This window comes from Coffea eugenioides, chromosome 5, assembly GCF_003713205.1.
Source record: "Coffea eugenioides isolate CCC68of chromosome 5, Ceug_1.0, whole genome shotgun sequence".
Taxonomy (NCBI): domain Eukaryota; kingdom Viridiplantae; phylum Streptophyta; class Magnoliopsida; order Gentianales; family Rubiaceae; genus Coffea; species Coffea eugenioides.
In genome coordinates this window covers 37,111,674-37,132,994 of record NC_040039.1, presented here as the reverse complement: position 1 = coordinate 37,132,994, position 21,321 = coordinate 37,111,674, and the positions used below count along the sequence as shown (strand labels likewise).

General features: G+C 34.2%; 2 protein-coding genes across 8 annotated transcripts; one reads left to right on the top strand and one right to left on the bottom strand.

Annotated features, from left to right (window-relative positions):
* Positions 1–4,163: 4,163 nt before the first annotated feature.
* On the bottom strand, positions 4,164–13,195 carry LOC113772530 (condensin complex subunit 2). The gene is made up of 13 exons (XM_027317142.1): positions 12,779–13,195; positions 12,552–12,653; positions 11,210–11,327; positions 9,705–9,775; positions 9,562–9,622; positions 9,286–9,486; positions 8,924–9,204; positions 8,686–8,830; positions 8,344–8,591; positions 8,227–8,257; positions 7,157–7,296; positions 5,052–5,162; positions 4,164–4,688 (listed from the first exon to the last, which is right to left on the bottom strand). Exons 1-13 carry the CDS (start codon positions 13,022–13,024, stop codon positions 4,497–4,499), a joined length of 1,947 nt encoding a protein of 648 aa, XP_027172943.1. The 5' UTR covers positions 13,025–13,195; the 3' UTR covers positions 4,164–4,496.
* Positions 13,196–14,021: 826 nt separating this feature from the next.
* Positions 14,022–20,089, top strand: LOC113772531 (probable lipid-A-disaccharide synthase, mitochondrial). 7 transcript variants are annotated; one of them, XM_027317145.1, is made up of 11 exons: positions 14,079–14,100; positions 15,457–15,544; positions 15,626–15,726; positions 16,331–16,587; positions 16,961–17,060; positions 17,156–17,261; positions 17,360–17,580; positions 17,763–17,832; positions 18,130–18,368; positions 19,304–19,530; positions 19,700–20,089. In XM_027317145.1, exons 4-11 carry the CDS (start codon positions 16,343–16,345, stop codon positions 19,875–19,877), a joined length of 1,386 nt encoding a protein of 461 aa, XP_027172946.1. In that variant the 5' UTR covers positions 14,079–14,100; positions 15,457–15,544; positions 15,626–15,726; positions 16,331–16,342; the 3' UTR covers positions 19,878–20,089. The 7 variants fall into 7 exon arrangements, with proteins under 7 accessions (XP_027172948.1, XP_027172946.1, XP_027172945.1 ...); XM_027317144.1 differs by lacking the exon at positions 14,079–14,100 and adding an exon at positions 14,161–14,240; XM_027317148.1 differs by lacking the exon at positions 14,079–14,100 and having other exon boundaries at positions 15,400–15,544; positions 17,546–17,580.
* The last annotated feature ends 1,232 nt before the right edge of the window (positions 20,090–21,321 follow it).

Genomic DNA, 21,321 nt, shown 5'->3' with positions numbered 1-21,321 from the left:
TCTTAGAAGGGAGGGATTACATTTCTCTTCCAATTCTAATTGGGTTTATATTGCATATTTAATTTTATTTTTTTTCTTCTTTGAGTATGGTTGGGTTTACTCTTCCTACCACAAGAGGGAAAGATTAAAAATGGATAAAAAGAAAGGGGTTTCCAATTCAACTTAAAAGAGTGTTTAAGAAATTTTATTCCTAATCGTTCACCTTATTATGGACTCTTAAAAAAAGTAGCATAGTGAATATAACAAAGGGTAGGACTAAATCCACGCTCCTAGTATTAAAATGACAATAAAGCCCATAGTCGTTTTATAAAAACTTCTTTCAATATAAAAACTTGTCTTTCATACAACAAGAGATGTTTAAAAAATCAATTACAAATTTTAATTAATTTAAATTGTTTAATACCATCATCCTAATTTATATATTGATCCGCTAGTATTTTCTAAAATTATACTTCAATCAACTTTGAAGTGCAATGTGCCAAAAAGGTAAAAATATTCTTAACACAATTTTAAAAAAGAAAATCTCTCATCTCTTCTTACATGATGAAAATAGATAAAAAACAACCAAATAAGAGGAAAAAAATAAATGCCATCAAAGTGAATGAAAAAATGTCAGAAATTTTAAGCCCATTCATAATTTTGTAAATTTTAAATCCAAATTAACACCCTATACATTTTTTAACACCCTAATTTTTTATCAAAAGGGTTTCTACCAAGCTCCATAAATGCTATAGGTTTTTGGTCAACTTAGTTGTAAGGGTGTGAATTTAGACTGCAGAAGTGTGGAATTAACCCCATCCTATAACAAAACATTACTCAACAAAATTTCTAAGTGCTGTTTAAAATTGGGATAATTTCAGGTTCTAAGTGCCGTTTAAAATTGGGATGATTTCAAAAACTTCCCTTGAGGTTTTTCACAATTTCGCCTAGTTTTCTTGAGGTTTCAAAAATTACACATACCTTCCATTAAGTTAGTATTATGGCAACAAAAATTATTCTGTGGTCAAAATTTTGAATGAATAATCTAAAACGCCCTCATGAAATTGTGAAGTTCATTTTACTTTTTCATAAAATTCTTAAAAATTTTGAAACATATACAACATCACAAAACCACTTTCAACCCTAATCTCTACTATCCCAAACCTTCCACATTTTCACATTCCGAATTAGTACCATTATCTCTATGACCACTACCACCATCAGTTCCTAAATTCTAAAACCTCAAATTAAACAAAAAAATCAGCACTATTAAATCTGAAAAAATTTCACCAACTGCATTAATATAACATCCTATTCCTCAAATGTTGGAGTACTAACGCTAGTCTCATCCTTTTTAAACTTTCAATTCACATCTTCTTCTACTCATATGTAAATCCTCCAAACAAAACTAAAATAAATTTGTAATATATTTCAAATTGTGTTTATAACATAATTGGTTATTCCTTGAGTGAACCTTATTTTAGTTTCCATTAATGTCTAATTGTGTGAAATGCATTCGTATGCACAAGATTAGGAGCGGATTATTTAATTGCATGAAAAATGTTGATATGTTAAACTTATTATGATTATTTTATAAGGCCAAGGAATTTGTCAGAAGCTAGGTGAAAACCTCAAGGATACTAGGTGAAATTGTTAGAAACTTCAAGGGAGGTTTCCGAAATTATCCCTTTTAAAATTCTTTCTAAGGTGAAGTTTAATTTTGGTATCTTCTAAAAAAATAAAAATCCATAACTGATTGGATTTCCGATAGTTTCAACTTTCAAGTATTAAAATGCATTTAACCTCTTTCTGGATGAAAATATAAAATTTTTTAATATGTTGTCAGAAAATGTTAGTCCACATGGAAAATATGATTTTCTTTTTCACCATCTTTTCTATGTTTTGCTTGAATAGTTGCCAACAATATACAAAGAAATCAAAGGATGATTGCCACTTTAAATGGAGATAACAAACTTCTCTTCGCAAAATATTGTGAAAGCATGTGACAAATTTGAAGCGGTGCTAGAATAGACTTTTGGTTGCTGAACAATCTCTAAAATTTGTTTTGAAAAGTATATAATCTAGAAGCCTCGAATTCTTTTATGTACCTTATGTGAAAAAAAATGGTAACCAAGTGATAAGCAATTATTTACACTATATCTTTCTTAAATTTTTTTTCATCTCTTTTAGAGCTACAAATACTTAATATGGATAATTTCAGAAACCTCCCTTTGGGTTTCTTATAATATCAATTAGCACTCTGCAGGTTTCGAAAATCTCATTTACCTCTTTTAGATTGACACTTTTTGTGACATTTTAGCCCCTTTTGTGGAAAAGCAAGAGAGAAATTGCTTTTCTTCTAATGCGACCCTTATGTTATCCTATTTATGAAACTTACATCAACAATAAAAATTAAAAGAAGGCTAAAAGATGTAGCTAAAAATCTCTAGAAATTGCTTATATTCTTTTCAAAAGAAAAAGAAAAAGAAAAACAACGTAGGCAATATTTTGATATTTGGTCATGAGATCCTTTTTGGTTATTATTTTTAATGCTGGCTATATATATATATATATATATATATATATATGTTAGGCTTTACATACAAACCACACAAATAACAAAGATAATTTTAATTTAAAGTACAATTTGGATTACATCATGTATACAAACAATACTTCCTCAAAACCTTGCTTGACTACCTTAAATTGGTCCGGCAAAATTTTCTAAGGTGTAAATTACTTACCAAAATCCTTTGGAGCAGTTGACATTACTAAATTTAACTTAACCACCACCTTTGCTATCTCACTACCATCTAATTACAGAGGATTAGGGACTAACATGGGATGGTCATTTGGTTATTGTTGTTTGTAGTTTTTGGGTTAAAAATTCTCTTTTAATTTGGGATTTTCGGTTAAATAACTATTAAGAATGCAAGGGTAATGTCATCAATTTATGACCATTGAAAGGGATATCTAACCTTGTTAAGCTGATATGGGAGGTAAGTAAGATTTTAGAATTCTTGGGGTGCTAAATGCTATTAGAAGAAACCTCAAGAGAGGTTTTTGAAATTATCCCTACTTACTAATCAGCAAACTAACTAAACTTGAATGTGAGACTTTTATTCTTGGATCATATTCCAGCTCTTTTTTGTAACTAAACCAAAATTTGAAGCATCATCTTTTGCACTCAAAGGACATTATTGTTTCTTTGATATATAAAAGGGACATATAATTCAAAAATATTAAGTGCTTGTTGTTTAAGAGGCTAATAGCTCTTCTAAACATTAGTAATAGCAGATTCCTAGATCTTGACAAAAAGTTTTTGATCATTAAATAACAGATTCTGAGGTCTCGATGACATATTTTTTGAACATTAAGAATAGCAGATTCCAATATTTGAATAATTAAACCTACTCATATAAGAGAACAATTTGCTTTAGCTCCTACATGTCTTGTGGATGGCAAGGTTGACGAGTGGCTGAGCCAAGGTAGAGAGACTTGAACATGGCACTTTTGATGTCGTTTATCATCTCAAATACCCAGTCAGAACATTAGGGATTTCAATCTTTGACAGAGCATGCATGTTTGTTGCAATATCAAACCATGCATGGATAGACCTTTTATTGCATACAATCCCATGCAAATTATGGCTAGTACTTTGTTACTTGCTAATAACACGGCTTGATTTATATGATCACGCAATCTATAGTTTTCCAAGATGTTTTAATAGAAACAGAAAGAAAAAATTGAAAGGAATTTCTGTGGATTAGAAACGGCTACCAAAGAGATCAAAACCAGGTGAAAGAAACAAAAAGAAATACTGGCGCATGTGAAGTGGATACTGATACAATAACAAAGTGATTATAACAAGAGAATCATCAAATGCCTATCTTAATGGTAGCTGCATCAAGGTTCATATCATTGAATTTAAATTGTCTCACTTTGATGTAATTCTACGTTATTTCAGAACCATCCCCTGCAAACTATCACAAATTCGTGCTACATGTATCCTCTTCATGAAACGAAACAACTGGAGATAAAGAAAGGTGCAAGTTATCGTGAATTTAAGCAACATTAGACTAATTCTCCATTTGATTCTAGTCCTTACCTAGGAAATGCAGTCAGCAAAAAGTGACCGGATGACAATGAAAAGCAAGAATTGAGGATTTGATTGTGCTTGGAAAGAAAAATAACGACAATCTTGCTGACAGATCATCGCAACCAAAGCCAACAAATTTGACATAGGTTTAAGCAGAAACCATGAGGAATCCACCACTCAAAAGAGTAAATTTGTTAGTCAAGCACCACATTTCATTACATCTACGGATGCTACATCTTAGGTACATTCTTAGGACAGATGGTTGATTCCCAGTCTAAACCATATCAATGGTACGGTAGGAATCTGATAGGAGGAAGAACAACAATATACATAGTAATACACACTTCCAAAAGAAGGCACGTGCAGATGAGCCGGTGAAGCTTGAAAATGCAGCTCCCAAAACCATATTATTATGAATCTAAAGATGAATACTGAGATCATCCAAGTTAGCAGACCCATGGATCCACAACCCATGCTCGTTTGCAAGATGCAATAAGCATATGAAACACAAATGAGGAGAGATGTCTCGAACAGATGATGCTGCTCTGCAGTCACTTGGAAAAGTTGCTAAAATTTGCTTAAAAGATATTTTGTGGTCATCCGTGTTTTCCTGTTTGCATTTATAAAACACAGAAAAAGAAAATAAGACAATGTGATAAAAAGCCCTCAGCCTATGACCACCATTCATATTAACCGTGTATTGGAAGGCTTGGGAGATGAGGATAATATGACAATTGAACAGCATGAATATTGCACGTTGTCGGAGGAGCAGGCAACTAGCTATTTGCAATAATGGTTAATAGTCATTGAGTTGATCATCATAGTCATCATTATGTTGGCCAAATATTGAATATACGTCTATGGTATTAAAGGTAATGTATGCTAACTTGGGCTCCAGAACTTCCGCGTAGACAACTGTGCAGAATATGTATTAAAGGTAAAGTACCCTGATTTAAGGAAAATGTTAAGTTACCTGCACTTCTGCCAGATTTTTTTCTCTTATATGGTCCCACAGGGTTTCCTTAAGTGCCTGAACGTCGACCTGTTTTGATGTTTTGTCATACTGCACTTCAATCTTGTTAACCTGTTAGTGTACAAAAGCTCATGTGTTAGCAAACTTAGAAAACAGATTAACCCTACTTAGTGAGTTAACTTTGCAACAACTAGATTAAAACTAGAAAAAAAAAATGTGGGGAGTGCATTGTTTGAATTGGAAGCATTTTAAAAAGTTAATGAAGGAAAATGAACTTATGTCGTATAAAAGTTGTCCAGGCTCTTTATTCACAACGCAAGAACTAATAGAGTTAAGCTTCCAGTCAATCAAGTAACATGGATAGATGGTGCCTGATTTTTGCTTTCTCAAGCTTCTAAGGAGCCATAAAGCAGCCCCAAGGGGGGAACTACTGCATTTAGACATTATCGTTCAATTTTCTCAAGCATATTAAAGAAGGACCACTATAACCAGAAAAGCCCAACATGTAGATCTCATTACTTCCTCAAGGATCTGCTCAAAAGTAATTAAAAAAAAATGTTTTCAAGGTTTTCTATTTCTTTGGGTTGGCTACCATCAAGAGCAATTGATAACAAGAATATCTCAGGCAATATTAAGTTGCTGACCAATTAGGAAGAACTCTTTGGAGTGAGACATTTTGTTCTAAGTGCCAAAAACATCATCTAGGCAAATCAGTTTCATGAACTTAAGCATTATACACCAACAAAATGCTGTACAACTCTCAACTGCATCGTCTGTCCTGTGATTTGTCTTAATATTCAGCTGCACTACTGCAACAATATGAAAATTCATCTGTAGCAACCCTTTTTGTCAAAAAAATTTATACTTGATCTTAAATGTAGGTAAAAATGGGCACAATGAAGGGTTCCAGTACGAAAGACACACAAGGCAAATTCATGCTTAGACAAAGAATAGGTCAGCCAGAGCTCAATATGACAAGATGCTGGAGAGATAACATTAAACACAAAAATTGCACCTCTTGTCATTGATATTCTTCATGTGGGACTTCCGAAAATAAATTTTCATATCTACATATCAGATCATAACAGATACCTCAGGAATGAAATTGTGGTGGGCATTCAGAAAAATTATGAACTTCACAAAATTTAAAATTCTGAGTTCATAAGGTTGTCCATGATCAATGTATTAAAGCTATGGCTGGATTGCTGGTCTGCTTATACATTGATTATTTGCACAAGACATCAAACCCATAACAAAAAACAGACTAAAGATTCCATAGCCCAGATAGGTTCTCATTACTTTGATGAAGAATCATGAAGAATCTTCTAAAAGAAAAGAGTCCATTTTTCATTTTCAACCTGAAATACAATCTCATTAAGAGATAATTTCTCTATGCATATGGAAGAAGATCTTTTTAGGGTGCTTCCTTCTAAGATTTTTTATACAGTTCAATGGATGAACTCATTAGAAATACAACATTGTTAGGCTACCTTTTCGTAGACAAATACTGCTTTAAGGTACTTCCTTACAAGGCAGTTTATGATAGACTAGTGATAATTGCAACACGTTAGGATTCAGATAAGCAGTTACAACAAGCTAATACAACAACAAAAGGAGAATTTTCTAGAACCAAAAATTAACAAATATCAAATAACTGAGAAGAGAAACCACAAAATTCAGTACTTGTGCACTTAGAGCTGTTTCAATTGATTGGACAATTAAACAAGAAACGAAAAAAGTAAGTTACACACATTCAAAAGCTCTTTCCTATTAGGCTTGTCCATGTCCTCTAATCATTACAATTAATCTGGCAACTACCAAAGGTCAACAATGATTAATTACTTTAGAGTCAAGACTTCCATTCTAATGTATTAAATTCAGGAGTATTTGTAAGTTTTTACACAACATAATGTAATAAATCATGCTTAAGACTACATCCCTGGTTCAAAGTGGCCAATAGTTAATAAGACAATGGGAGCAGTATGTAGTAATAAATCCAGCAGTATACGGTGTTGAGAGTAATAGTTGACAACTCAATTTTAAGCGCCTCAGTTTTAATCTTCAGTCAATTTTAGTATTTAGGATTGAAATGATAAAAACCCAACCTGCCGGGGCTGAGAGACAAGGTTGCTTAAGTCTTCGACATTGCCATAAGCACTTTCATGATCTGAAAAGCCATCAAACCCATTTTGATCATCCCATGATGGCATTGCTCCATAATCATCTTCTTGTGGACTTGATTCATCTGAACATACAGCCAGATTTAATCATCAAAAAGCAGTAATTTATTTCTATATAAATGAAACTGGCTATGTCAGATTACATTGTCCTAGAAACAACATATTCTGAAGACATGCAATATAGATTCGCTACAAAGGAAACCAAGTGTGGAGTGACTCACTTTGCTACTAATTTTAGAATCCAAAAAATCAGGCATTGAAGCAAAATACAATCTAACTGGAAAAGAGTGTCATTTTACTTGAGAAAATTATATTTCTCAAATTAAGCAACATGTTTGTAACTCATTTGGACATTATAGAATTCATAATTCACTTTGACATAAATGTGTGGCCAATTCCATTACTTGAACCAACAATTAAACCAACATTGGCTTTGATAATTATATGAAATTTGCAAGACAAATCTACACTATTCCATAAGTTTATCCCAGGCTGACTCATATCCTATATATATGAAATTGGTCTGAACTTACAGGATACTACCCTGAAAGCTTTCAGAATCATAAAATTTCCATTGAACTCATTTTAGGGCGATTTTCATTCTAAAAAAAACGTAACAACTTTTGTATTGAGACTCAATCAGATTATTAGTCCTCTGTTTATTTCTTTCCCCATGCAACTGCCATGAATATTGTTTCTATTTCAAGTTCTCATTGGATGAACATTCTTTCTCCATTGTGACATGATTTAAAGAGATTGGAAACAGATGCATACACATTGTTGAACTCAAGAAAAATCCATTTGTTTATCATGGTTTTGCAGCTATATTACAGATGTGAGTAGCACTAACAGTCTAACACCATATTTGCAAAAGAAGAACGGTGCAGTCAGTTGTTGATACAGAAGATGGACTGCAATGCTTGTAGTATGTGCAATGCTTGTAGTATGTCTATTCTAGTGAACCTGAACAAAATCGACAAAAGGATAAAGCTTACCAGGAACTTTCCTTCTTCTCCTCCCAAGGCACTATCAATAAGAAAAAAATCAACCAATGAAATAGATTATCTTAAAGAGGAATATGCTATACAGTTCTCATTTATAAGTGATTGTACCATAACATTGGGTAAAAGAAACAACTTCACAAGATCCTCTGGTTGATAATGGCAATCTTCTGGAAGTCTTGTATTACAAGGTGCTCTATTTGCAGGCAGTAGAAGTGACTTTGGGTTCTTTGGGGGAGCAAAGACATTGGACATATCAGCATCCAAGGCTTTAGTAAAATCAATATCAGATTCAATTTTTCTACTCTTTGATTTTTTGGCCTTTACTGGTGATGCATCATCTTCATTCTCTGGAATTTCTGAACCATTAAAAAAGTCAACATTGAACTCATCATAACACCAGTAATGATAATAACAACTAGCACAAGACTAACAAAAGACTACCACATGTACCTTTTGCCTTCCGATACTTCCAATGATCTGGACCAGCCCAGGCATTTTGCCTTGATAAAAGTCCCAAACTTAAAAATAAATAGTCATCAACTTTCTCAAATCTGTCATCTACATCACATTCACTGAAGACACATGGTTCACCATCCTGCAAAAGTTATCGAAATCATTTCTGAAAAATCTGTCCACATTAATCATGATTGGTAAAGATAGATAGCTTGCAGCCAAGAATATTTTGTACCCCATGTGGGCTTGGCAAAATCTGATCCCCATCATAGGTTCCTTCATCCACCAAACTTGTTTCTTCATCCTGATCCAAGCCCCCACAATTTTCACATGCACCATTATCAAACTCAAAGCAATCCTCAGCTCCCTTAACTTGTCCTGGTGATTTTTCTACAGAAGAACATGGTTCACATGGCGGTCTTCGATTATCCTCATCAAAAAGGTTAACTATATCCTTAAGAGTAGGTGAAATCTCCTCCTTCTCTGGGATGTTAAACACCATCTGTTCTATGGTATCTGCATGTAAAATTTAAGCATTACAGAAATGTTATGCTCTCCCATGACTCAGAATCAGGATAGATTGCAAAAAGAACGCACCTCTCATGAAAGTTATATCAATTGTTTCAGATCTGCCACGTTCAATTGCAGGCAATGTGCACTTTCCAGGTAACTCAAGTGAATCAAAAAGGACCTGGCAGTTACCATATACTCCAAGATTGTTCAATAGAAGACCCTTTGCTCCACCTTCGTCAAATTGTGCTGATGTCTGATGATACAGAGGATCCACAGCAAAGGCCACTAAAGAACAAGCACATTTCATCATGTTTATGCAGTACTATTATCCACAGAATATTAAGAAGGATCCAGACTCACCATCAAACTTTTTAACATTTAGTGCCTCAAATGATGACTCAAGTGTCGACAAAGGTGACAGCTGCAGTTATTCACTTTGCAAATTCAGATGCTAGTATTCATGACTTTGTAGTAAAACACTTATACTAGAGGAAGATATTAACCTTTCTCTCTCGGTCTTTCTTTGAATGACCTTCCTCATGACTACTGTCAATGATATCTTCCAAAGTGTTGTCTGCCATAGAAAACCAAACTCTGAGGAACTAATAGATGAGATAAATAAACCAGCTCATGCCACAAGTTGATGTTATAAGCTAAACTACAAAGGTCATTAAATTGAGGACCAGAATGACTAAGCTTAGTAAAGCATGCTTTGTAGATGTTTGGTCTTTTTCCTACTTTACCAACTATTTGTACATTTAACCTGTTTTAATCTTTGCCATGTCTGATGATTGGTTAGTTGCATGGTCAGTTTGTTGAGTTAGAAGCATGGGATAACTGCACACAATTTGGTCAAGACAAACTACTCACTATGCTTCTCATAGTATCTTAAATCCTTCCCCTCTTCAGCCCAATGCACTACCCCCACTTCCGCTAAACCTCCTTTCCTATCATATTATTCCAATCTTCTTTGTAAGTGGTATTTGCTGAATTATGCTAAAGTAGAGGAGTTCTTTGCTGAATTTTCCAAAATATTGAAATATCCAGGGTTTCCAAAATGAAAGGCAGCTAAACATAAATAAAAAATTGAATTAAAATCAAATGTACAATCGACATTAACATGTATGACTTACGATTTATTATTTGTTATCTAAGATAATTACTTATGTTATCGTTGTATATCCAATCTATATTAGTGTGAGCTTTACTTCAATTAAGCATGTGCTTCGCTTTTGAGATAATAGCCCCAAGAGGCCTTGATCTCTGCTCATTTGAATACCACGACTAGAAGACCATGAGAGCTAAATTTGCTAATAGACAAAGGACATCCCATGATTAATTAGATAGGAACAAAGCAAAGGCTGACAGCATAGCTAACAAAATTAGTTCCACATAGCAACCACTTGACATGATGACAAGATACAGCTCAAGATAGCCTTTCCACCACAATTTTCACTTAGTTACTGAATCCTGTTTCTACTTTCAATTTGTAGATGAGTAAGTCCCATTGTAAACCACAAACAGGATTCAACTTGTAAACACAAGCTGATTAAGATAATGAGAAGGACAGAATAGTAACTTTTGCTTATTAAAGAGAGAAAAATCAGATTATATGAAATTTTGGAAGCTTTCTTTTGATTGAATAATTCTGGATTAAAAAAATAAAGACAAAATAGCAACTATTTGGCCTTTTTCAAGGAATCCTTTTATATTGAAGCCAAATTCATGGCATTAAATGAAGAACTGACAGTTGACCCATTGATTTACAAAAGTACTAATATGTATTTTATTTCTTGCTTCACTTTTATAACCATCAACCTCATACCATTTTGTATCATATACTATTTTAATCTTTTAAGTTTATTATGGTTGGTCTTCCTATATGACAAAAAGTTAGAGAACCATTGCAACTAGAAGGCACGTGGGCAAAGGATGTATTTCTCTTCTGAAAGAGTATGCACAGAGAAAGTAAACTCCTTCTTGCTCTAAAAGGGAGTAAATGTCTTACCTTTCTCATTTTCTTGACCAACTCGATTAATCCCTCCAAGTACCTTATATGCCTCTGAATGCACAGAATCCACCCTCATTGAGTAAATCTTTACTCCAGCTTCAAGGGTACAACTTGCCTAGAATACGAGAAAAAAATAAAAAACTAGATGTGCTCATGCTTTTAGTGTTAATAGTACTGGCTTCTAATGCAAAATCAAGGACCTTATATGCTAAATTTTGGCCTCATGATCAAAGTTTATGCTTTTTATTTTTCATTTAACAGCAAAAATGCACATTTTAGCTTTAGTTTCATTCCCATTTATGTGGAAAAGCATCATTTTGAAGAGCTGTTTATCAGAGAAAAGAGTGAGAGCAACACAAAAAGTGCAAACTAAGCATCAAGTGTTTATTATTCCAATAAATTGATATAAAGAAACAGCAAATTACTCTCATCCACAGACACCAACAGACCTAAATAATACTAGAACTAGAGTCATTCATAATCTAAAATCTCTCTAAGGATCTTAGTTTTATTTAAGCTAAAGTTTTCTTTGACATGTTGCTTCAGTTCTATGCTCTTAGATGATTTTAACCTGAAAAAAGCTACTCACACAGAAGCATCCTCTAACATCTTCTTCATCTCAGCTTTTGCTTTTCAAATTTTTGAAGACACAATCATTCGTCCATTCATCAAACAATATTTGCAGCAACATCCATTTGTAAGAAGCCAGTAAAGCTAAAGGAAATTACTAACTCTCTGTATCCATTTCTAAGTCTACCATGAGTGATTAAATATAAAATCCCAGTTCAGGGTGATAAATTCTGTACTCAATTCAAGCAGTGATTCCGTAAATTATTTTTTTCTATACCTGATTGCCTCCACAAGAAAATTCATATTAACAAGCCATAAACCAAGTCTTCTGATGCCTCACAACTCAACATAAGCAATTGACAAGCAAATGATATATACATACTCAATCCCACATTATTATTACAGCGCTTTCAGCAAATCCTACTACTTGATGCTATCACACAGCTTAGTCATCAGGATTCACAGCAAATACATAAGATAGACAAAAGGGTAGCTGCTTCTTAGTTCTTTCCCCTCTTCCAAAAGAAAATACATGTACTTTGAAAATTACACCAAAAACCACAAAAGAGGAAAGAACATAAGCATCAATTTTTTCATAAATTAAGTTAACAAACCAACAAAAAACCATCGCAAAAAGAAAAATTCTTCTCTTTGTTTGGTTAAAAACTGCCCAGCAATTATTATTATGCCTTGCAAAGAATAAAACTTGTATTTATGCGTATAATCTCCTATTCGTAGCAAAATGAACTGAACTTTTAACAATAAATACCTTCTGAAAATTGGTCTCGGCATCATTTTCTTCTTCAACTTTAATAATCTCGCATAGATGATCTATCAAATTCAGCTCCCACGTATTCTTTTGATTAATTTTCTGCACCAAAAATAGTTTAAAAATGCAAACTTTTACTCATTCTAATAAATACCCAAAACTCCAACAACTAATATACACGCAAAAAGAATTCATCATACATAATTTCAGAGAAAGAAAAAACAGACATTTTCACTAGCAAGTTTGATGCAATTGTGGAACAATTCTAGAATCTGCTGCTTATCGAGGAAGGACTCATTTGCAGTGGCTACAGCGGGAGGACCGGCGGCAGCAGGCTTGCGTCGGATGGCTGCAGCACGGGCAGCGCGTGCTTGAGCTCTTTCGAGTTTGTCATCATTAGAGCCCAAGAAGAAAGGGCTCGACGGCGAAAACGGGCCTCTTTGCTTCGGGTTCGGGCTTAGGGCTTCAGCCATTTCAACTGTCAATTTTCTTCAATACCTCAATATGAACAAACCAAATTTGTCTAATTCCTGGGGATTTCAAAACTACATGCACTAAAATCTGTCCGGCTGTGTATTTATTAGCCGTGCTGGAGAACTTTCGCCGGCGCCGGGAAGGCGAGTGGTTGTGGGAGTGTGAGAGTGGGTTACTTAGTGTGTGTTGTGTGTGAGAAATTTCGAAAATGAGTTCTTCCCTCCTCTGCATTTGAATATGCGAGGGGATGGGAAGTTTGGTTGGGCTTCAAATAAATTGGACTTGGACCAAGGGAGTTGATTAATGGGCTAATTAATCATAGCGGGCCTTATGATGACCAGACTTTGCACAGGGCTATTTTGGCACAAACCAAAATTAGAGAGAAAGATGAGGACCAAAAAAAAAAAAAATTATAGAGAAAGATGAAAAAAATTCTCTAATTTGTCAGAGGATAGTTGATATTTGATTAAAATTATACAGTCAGTAAATTAATCCAGAACTCTAAGCAAAACTAGTAAATTTAGTAGCACTAGAATTTGCCTTGAAATTTTGTTTTTAAATAAAGAAGAAATTTGCAATTTTTTGTTTTTTTTTTGTTTATTTCCCACCCGTTTCACACACGATTCAAACTTTGAAATTGATAATAAAAAAAATTGTAAAAATCCTAACGACATGTTAGATTTATTAGTTCATTCCAAGATATAAAATCAAATTTACAATGAAATTTTGTGAACGCACAAAAAATGTTCCTAAAATTTCATCCTTGATTATTAGGCACACAATTCAAATTCTAAACTTGAACATGAGGAAGAACTCTAAAATTCCTAACCACATGTTAGATTTATTAGTTCACTCTGAGATATAAAAAACAAGTTTACAATGGAATTTTGTGAGCGTGCAAAAAAATTCTCTTACCGTTTCACAATTGATATCTTATTTTAAAGAACCGAATAGCATTGTTGGGTCGGATCTTTACATGGTATTGTTGTCCGGATCCGGATAAGCACTGCCTTTTTTCTTCAACTCAGAGAACCCTATGCCCCGGTTTTACAATCTCCCTCTTTCCCTCCAGCAGGTTAGTTGAACCACTTTTTCATATTCTGCAATTGGTTATTACTATTATCTTTCTTTACATTTTTGGTTCATTCAATAAAATTTTCCAAGGCTTTATCATTAGAAGTATATTTGCTGGCATATTTAGATACTTTGATTGAGGTGATTTGTAGTGTTATTGATTGTACAATTCAAACTCCAAAGCTGAAAAATGTTGAACTATGGCATAATTTTCTACTTTTACAAGAAAGTTAGATGTTCGGAGATAATAACATTGGTTAAGTTTTTGATATAACTATTGGTGTGCTAATTCTTGCGATTTTGGTTGTGAGTGAGATAGTACATGATAGCTTTGATAAATTTAAAAAAAGAAGTAAAAAAGAAAAGAACTTTCAAACGATTTATTTGCACTTTCAAACACTTTCTTGAATACTGAATTCATTTAGATTGAATAGGGAAATACGATATGGTACTATTTTGGTTTTAAGATATGATCCTGTGAAACATTTGAGTTGATATGTCCACTTTTAAAGTTTACTAAGAGCTGCTATAATGCAACTACTTGGTTGTCGATATTTGTGAGTTTAGGTGTAAGAATTGCTAGGATTCGGGTTTTATGAAGTGGGCTTCCGAGGTGATGCTGAAATCATGGAAGAGAGGAGGGGAAGAGAAATCATGGAAAAAGAAAGCAAGAGGAGGGGAAGAGAGGGGGGGGGGGGGAAGGAGTTGCAGTATTATAACTTTATGGTCTGATTTTCAAAAGGGAGAAATTTAAGGTTCTGGAAATCTCTTTTATTTTTAGCAGATATCTGCACTCATCAGAGAACATGGTATTTAGTTTGCTTTGTTTCTGCCTTTAGATTTTGTAGGTGTTATTAAAGTAGCTTCTTTTGTGGGATGTCACATAATAATTTATTTACATAGTGCTGGTTCTGGTTTGTCTAAATCAAGAATGAATTAAAATGTATATTTGGCTGCTTGCTAGCATCAGTAACTGTTAGATAGCTGGTTATAAATATGGTCTACATAGAAACAGTTCAGTTCTTAGAATGTTCTTGGAGCTACCAATGGCTTGAAACTATAGCAGAAAACAATGATGATTTAGGAAGATTCAGTGAAAAAACTATATGTTAATCCTAGTTGTTGTTCCTTCATGCTTTTCTAACTATATTACTCCTATTCATTTATTTTTCTCCTGTCATGTGTCTGTTCTGGTAACAGATTAACTTACATGTTTAAGAATAGAAAATTCATGTAGAACAGACATTCTTCAAGCTTCTGTATGCTTTGGATGCCGCTCTAGTTTTGGTTTTGATGTTGATATAGATTTACCAGTGTTTATGTGTGACTACTTGATTTTAATCTGATGCCCATGCAGTTCTGTTGAAGAGGTTGGAAGAACGTAAAAACTAACTTAACTTTGTTTGCTATGACATTATGGGGTGCATAATGTCCTATTGGAGGAGGTAGATATCATATTTACTTCACCTTGTTGACATTAGTATTTTGATTAACAACATCAGTTAAAGACTTTTTCTTTTGGCAAGGTATAAATGAGAAACGTGCTTTTGAGATCTTAATGAACTTGATTGGTGTCATTCTATCATGTTGATTTTTGATAAAAGTCCAGAACAGCCTAGTCCTCCAGGTATAAAACTATTAGTGTGGTCAAAGAAGTTGTTCTTATTTTTTACTTCATTTTATACCATGAATTTACAGACATTACCATCATCTTTTTCATGCATTATGTGATGTTGGCATTCCCTCTGTTTTATTATTATTTTTTTTGGGTTTTCTTTTTGTTTTTGTTTTTCAGATAGCATCTATTGATGCTGAGTCAGTTGTTATTTTTATATTTTTGAGCTGTTGACTAGGGGAACCATTGCTCTAACATGTACTTGTGCCACTTAGAACTGTAATCTTATCCTGCATCTAATGTGTTCATGAAACTTATATAAGTGCATACAAATCAGAAAGTGTATCCAAAGTTGATCCTCCACAGTCGCTATGTGAAATTTGGAATTTAACCTTCCTTAAAAATAGCTGCTACACATCACTTGGACTTAATTGTTTTGAATGCCAATTATAGGACGCCAAACTTCCATTCGGGAGGTGTGATCAAATCAACGAAGTTGGGCCTTCCCTTTATATGGAATAGAAGGATCTGCCATAATAATTAGATAGTAAATGTTTATTCTGGTAGTGAAAAGCTAGCTAAATGCAGCTTCTATTCTTGTGTCTATGGTGCTCAGGGAATGTGAAACATGAACAAGTTACAAAGGGGAGTTTTCTGGAATTTGTTTTCTAGAAAAGATGTGGAGTTAAATTATCTGTTGAGAAGATCATTCTCAATTTCAAGCCACCCTGTCAGAGACTTGGCTTCCAAAGATGGGGAGCTCAGAGTGTTCATCGTTGCTGGTGAGGTTTCTGGTGACATCATTGGGTCACGCTTCATGGATTCTCTTAGAAAGCTGAGTCCTTTTCCTGTTCGATTTGCTGGTGTTGGAGGGTAAGCTGTTAATTTTGTTTGAAAAGTCCTTATTCTAGACTGGATAATGTAATTATGTTTACAAGTTCAATGCACAAATACACACAAGTTTCTGGTTTCAGACATAGTTTTTTCTTGATATTAAGGCCCATGCCCTGCACTCTACCAATGCAATTGATATCTTAAGATGGAGAGGCAGGTACTTATTCTGCATTAATTAAATATTTTAGCCTTAGTTATTTTAGTTTCCATTTCTCTAATTCTTGTTGATATGTTATGATTTACTTGGTAGTGTAACACTTGATGATTTGCTTTATGGTCATGTATGGTTATTAATCTTCTCTGTCTGCTTTCTATTTGTTTTTGATATTTTCCATCTTTGATGTCATTTCAGCTACTTGATGTCTAAGCAAGGCTTAAATTCTCTCTTTCCTATGGAAGATATTTCAGTGATGGGTATTTGGGAGTTGTTGCCACACCTTAATAATTTCAGAGTACGTGGTGAGCAGTCTGTTTTTCCTATTTTTTTTATTGTATTTTATAATAGTGTGAGTTGTGGTCCTTTGACATGCATAATTCGAAATGACAGGTTAAACTGAAACAAACAGTTCAGGCTGCTCTTTCATTCCAGCCTCATGTTGTACTAACGGTGGACTCAAAGGGATTCTCTTTCCGTTTCCTGAAGTATTTGCGAGGTAATTTTGGTGTAATTTCTTTTCAGGATGATACATCTCCTGTTTTCCTTCTGCATAGTGAAAAATATTGTAGGAGTACGGTAACATGTTTTTTGCAGCTAAATGTATCGAGCAGGGAATCGTTAGCCCTAAACACTTCCATTATGTATCACCATCTTTCTGGGCCTGGAAAGGGGGTGAGGCAAGGATTAAAGGGCTTTCTGAGTTTATAGATCATGTATTATGTATCCTCCCATTTGAGGCTGAAATTTGTAAGTTGAACGGAATAGCTGCCACATTTGTAGGACACCCCACGCTGGAAGACATGATAGAGTTGAAGGTGATTCCATTTTTGCAGAGTGTTTGGTCTGGCCTTTCAATAAATTCACAACTTTTTATTTGGAAGAGACTATACTCATCAGCATTGAAGGACTTGATATCTTCTAATGTTTGTGTAGGAAATGAAAGTGAAGTAATGTCAGAAGTCTAATAGTACTAATGCGCTAGAGATTTTATTTCCAGGGGAAGGAAGCATCTGGAGAGATTCAAGGAAATGGAGAAGAATTTAGAAGTGAACATGGGATAGCTTCAGGTATTATCTCGTGATTCTATCACTGGCTGCCTTGCTGCTTCATTGTTGAAAACTATATGTTCTTGAAATTTTATTCATAGTTATTATGTTCTGAGGTTGCACAATGAGTGAAACTTGGATTAACTTGAAGATAGAAGATTGTTGCAAAGAAAAAAGAGTTGGCTATACCTGCTTTTGTAATTCCTATCTCATGCATTTAGTGTGATTAGTCATCCATTTTTGCTTTGTATGTTTAGCTTGTTTTATTTTTCCCTAATCTGTCCAATTTGAGTTTGTCTTTTGTTTTAAATTTTGAAGGATCCACCGTCATTAGCTTGCTTCCTGGAAGCAGAGTTCAGGAAGTTACACGAATGCTTCCAATTTTCTCAAACACTATGGAGCTATTAAAAGATGCCTTTAGGGAGTTGGTTACAGTGGTCCATATCGCACCCAATCAATATGTCAAAGACTATATCAGTAAAGCTGTTTGCAAGTGGCCTGTGCCCGTTGTCATGGTGTCAGGTGGATCTCCCGGCATGAAGTACAAATCATTTCGCGTATGGCTTCTCTATCCCCTTTTCTTGTCATGAAGGTGTTAGTCATTGAGGGCATATCCTTGCTTCTTCATTGTCTGGTCCTTTTTCTAGATGATTTTATAACAGGCAAAAATAAAATATTTCAGACTTCTTTCTTATGTCGGTTCATCGGTCAATGTTGCACTATATCTCCTTCCTCACTGCAAATTCCATGTCTTTCTCTTTGTGTGTTTACATTGTATTAGTTATATTTGGTGATTAGCAGCTAATATTACATGAGATTCGCCACTGATTCAAAACAGCTCCACCATGAAGTATTTGACTTTCTAGACTCCCAAGTAATGAACTTAACTGGTAAGCAAGTAATTAAGTGGTTCATCTAATCTAGCTTGAAACCAAACTGAATGTCTAGATACTTTTGGGCTTGGCCAATGGTAGCACACTTGGCTTTATGAGATTAGAGCTTAAGGACAATGGACTTGGAAGCCTTGTGTTCTGCATAACATAGATATCACTCTTTGAAATAGCTTCCTGGTTCTAATCAATAGTCATAAAATTGTGAACTTAAATTTATTTTAGTTCCTGACGTGAAAAGGGCACCTTTCTTGTCCAAAAAAGCCACCGAGTTTCTTTTGAGTAGAATGTTCAGTCAATATGTGAAGCATTTCATCAAAAATCTTTTTACTGGAGAAGAATTGGATGAGGCTATCTTGAACTTCATTTTTTATGTTGGATTGGATGCCTTTCTATACCCCTCTCATGGGCTTTCAACTTCTTGTGGAATTTCTTCATGTAAACATATGAGCCAGGAATTGACAAAATTTTCAAATGTTAATAACCTCAAAATACAGAAAAGATATCATACTTTGCATCCTTGTTTATCCAATCAGACTGTATATTAATCACTGCATCCAGGATTGAGGATGCTAACCTTGTCGATTTTCAAAATTACGCAGGCAAGCAGAGTAGCTTTATGCACTTCTGGAACAGTAGCTGTGGAGTTACAGCTTGCAAGACTACCATGTGTTGTTGCCTACCGTGCTCATCTCCTGACTGAATGGGTCATACGCTCCAAAGCTAAAGTACCTTACATCTCTCTTCCTAATATTCTTTTGAAATCAGCTACAATACCCGAAGCTCTTTTCCAAGGATGCACACCTTCAAAATTGGCATCATTAGTCAGGTAAGCTCCTATTTAATTAATATTTGATTTATTTTTACATCCTACATGGTTAGTAAAGCATGTTTAGGATACAGAGGTACAGATCCTGGATATGAATGAATTTGATGTGTATGTGATCTAAAAATAAGTACCTAAAAATGGATTTGATGACTGGAAACTTCTATTGCAGAGAACTCGTACATAATGAAATCCTTAGAGAACAACAGATTGCTGCTGCTGCAAAGGTTATTGAATTATTGAGTCCTGGAAAAGGATTGATCAACAATTCGACGCACCTGGAAACAAGTCATGCGTTTCCGAATTCCGTGTCCAGCATGATTGCAGCATTGACAGTATTGCAGTCATGAAATTCATAAGCATGATAGTTCACAGGATATTCGTGTATGGGTTACATAAATTGTATGATAAAGAATTAGAGCTGCAAAATAGTGTCTTTAAGGCTTGGGACAATTGGTTGGAGTAAATCATTATTGCCCTTCATATCTCCATTTTCTTTCTTATATTACTAATCCATTTTCTCCTTTTGCCTTCCATTTGAAACATCTGATCTAATTATCTGTTCCCGTGCAGCAAATAATATTTGTCAAAAGAATGCAAAAGTAAGGTTTTTCTGCATAAACTGACCAAATACCTCTGTTCAACAGTAAATTGTTAAGAATGTTCATTAAAGTTCTCATAAAGTTCAATATCATCTAACCTGCTACTTAAGGCTTGACTCACCAGATTGTGATACTAGATAACGCTTGCTATTTTCCCATTGAACATGTTCTTGGATGTTTGAGAATTTATTAAGCAATTGTTGAATATTGGATGGGAACTGACACCAAAGATTTTTGAGATGTTTATCTGTTTTAGCAATGCTCATTTGGATCCCTTTGGTTTTGGTTAATATTGATTGTCCTCCACCGTGTCTAGTTGGTTTTGTAGTAGTCCGACTAGTAGCATGCTTATTCTCATCTTACTATTTTTTAAGTGGCTAATCAGTTGGCGTTCATACATCAGATTTTGTAATGGCATGTATGATATTCATCCGGACATTGGTTTTTCGAGTTCAAGAATTCTCTCATTCTCTCTATACTTGACTAGGTTCAAATTTCAAAGAAAGGTCAAAATTCATGAAGGTTAAGGAAAATTGATTGTATTAATTCTTTATTCTTGGAGGAATGACAAAGTCACATAGGTATTCGTGGACTTGAGTTGTCATGAGAGAGTTTCTATGAGGACTCTTAAATTGACTACCAAATTAATTGTGACGTTCTTTATAAATGAGAAGGGACGTTTCTGATTACATATAAATACCTTTCAATATTAAATATTACACTGACTTCCCTTTCACTTTGATGTAACTAGATGTCACTTTCAATAACAATAAAGTGACTAAAATACCCTTACAAAATCCCTCAAATACCAGAAATATGGGAATCGTCTTCCAAGTATAATTGTTTATATGCAATTTGGCGCCATTAAGTGTATGACCTTGTGGAGATGGTTTTTTTTTTTTTACCTTGAATTGCTTATTATGGGTATTCAATCAACTTGAAGTGTATGACCTTATTTTTTATTATATTTAAGACTTGTTTTAATTTATTTATTTTATAATGCTTTGTACATATGAAATCTTTGATTTTGAAGCATGGTAGATAAACTCCTACTAAATATTGTAGATGAATTTAAATCCACAATTTCGTGGCTTTTTGTTCTTCCACTATATAACGACCAAGGCTCAACTTTTGGTGACACATTCTTACAATTTTATCCATATTTCAAATGGACTTTACAATCTGAATGAAA

Coding starts and splice junctions, on each gene's coding strand:
- LOC113772530 (XM_027317142.1), bottom strand. CDS start 13,024: ATGGCTGAAGCCCTAAGCCCGAACCCGAAGCAAAGAGGCCCGTTTTCG. Junction 8,831..8,923: donor TTTTGCCAAGCCCACATGGG/GTACAAAATATT, acceptor TAACTTTTGCAG/GATGGTGAACCATGTGTCTT. Junction 7,297..8,226: donor GAGAAGAAGGAAAGTTCCTG/GTAAGCTTTATC, acceptor CTGTATGTTCAG/ATGAATCAAGTCCACAAGAA.
- LOC113772531 (XM_027317147.1), top strand. CDS start 16,343: ATGAACAAGTTACAAAGGGGAGTTTTCTGGAATTTGTTTTCTAGAAAA. Junction 16,588..16,960: donor CGATTTGCTGGTGTTGGAGG/GTAAGCTGTTAA, acceptor ATGTCATTTCAG/CTACTTGATGTCTAAGCAAG. Junction 17,833..18,129: donor TGAACATGGGATAGCTTCAG/GTATTATCTCGT, acceptor TAAATTTTGAAG/GATCCACCGTCATTAGCTTG.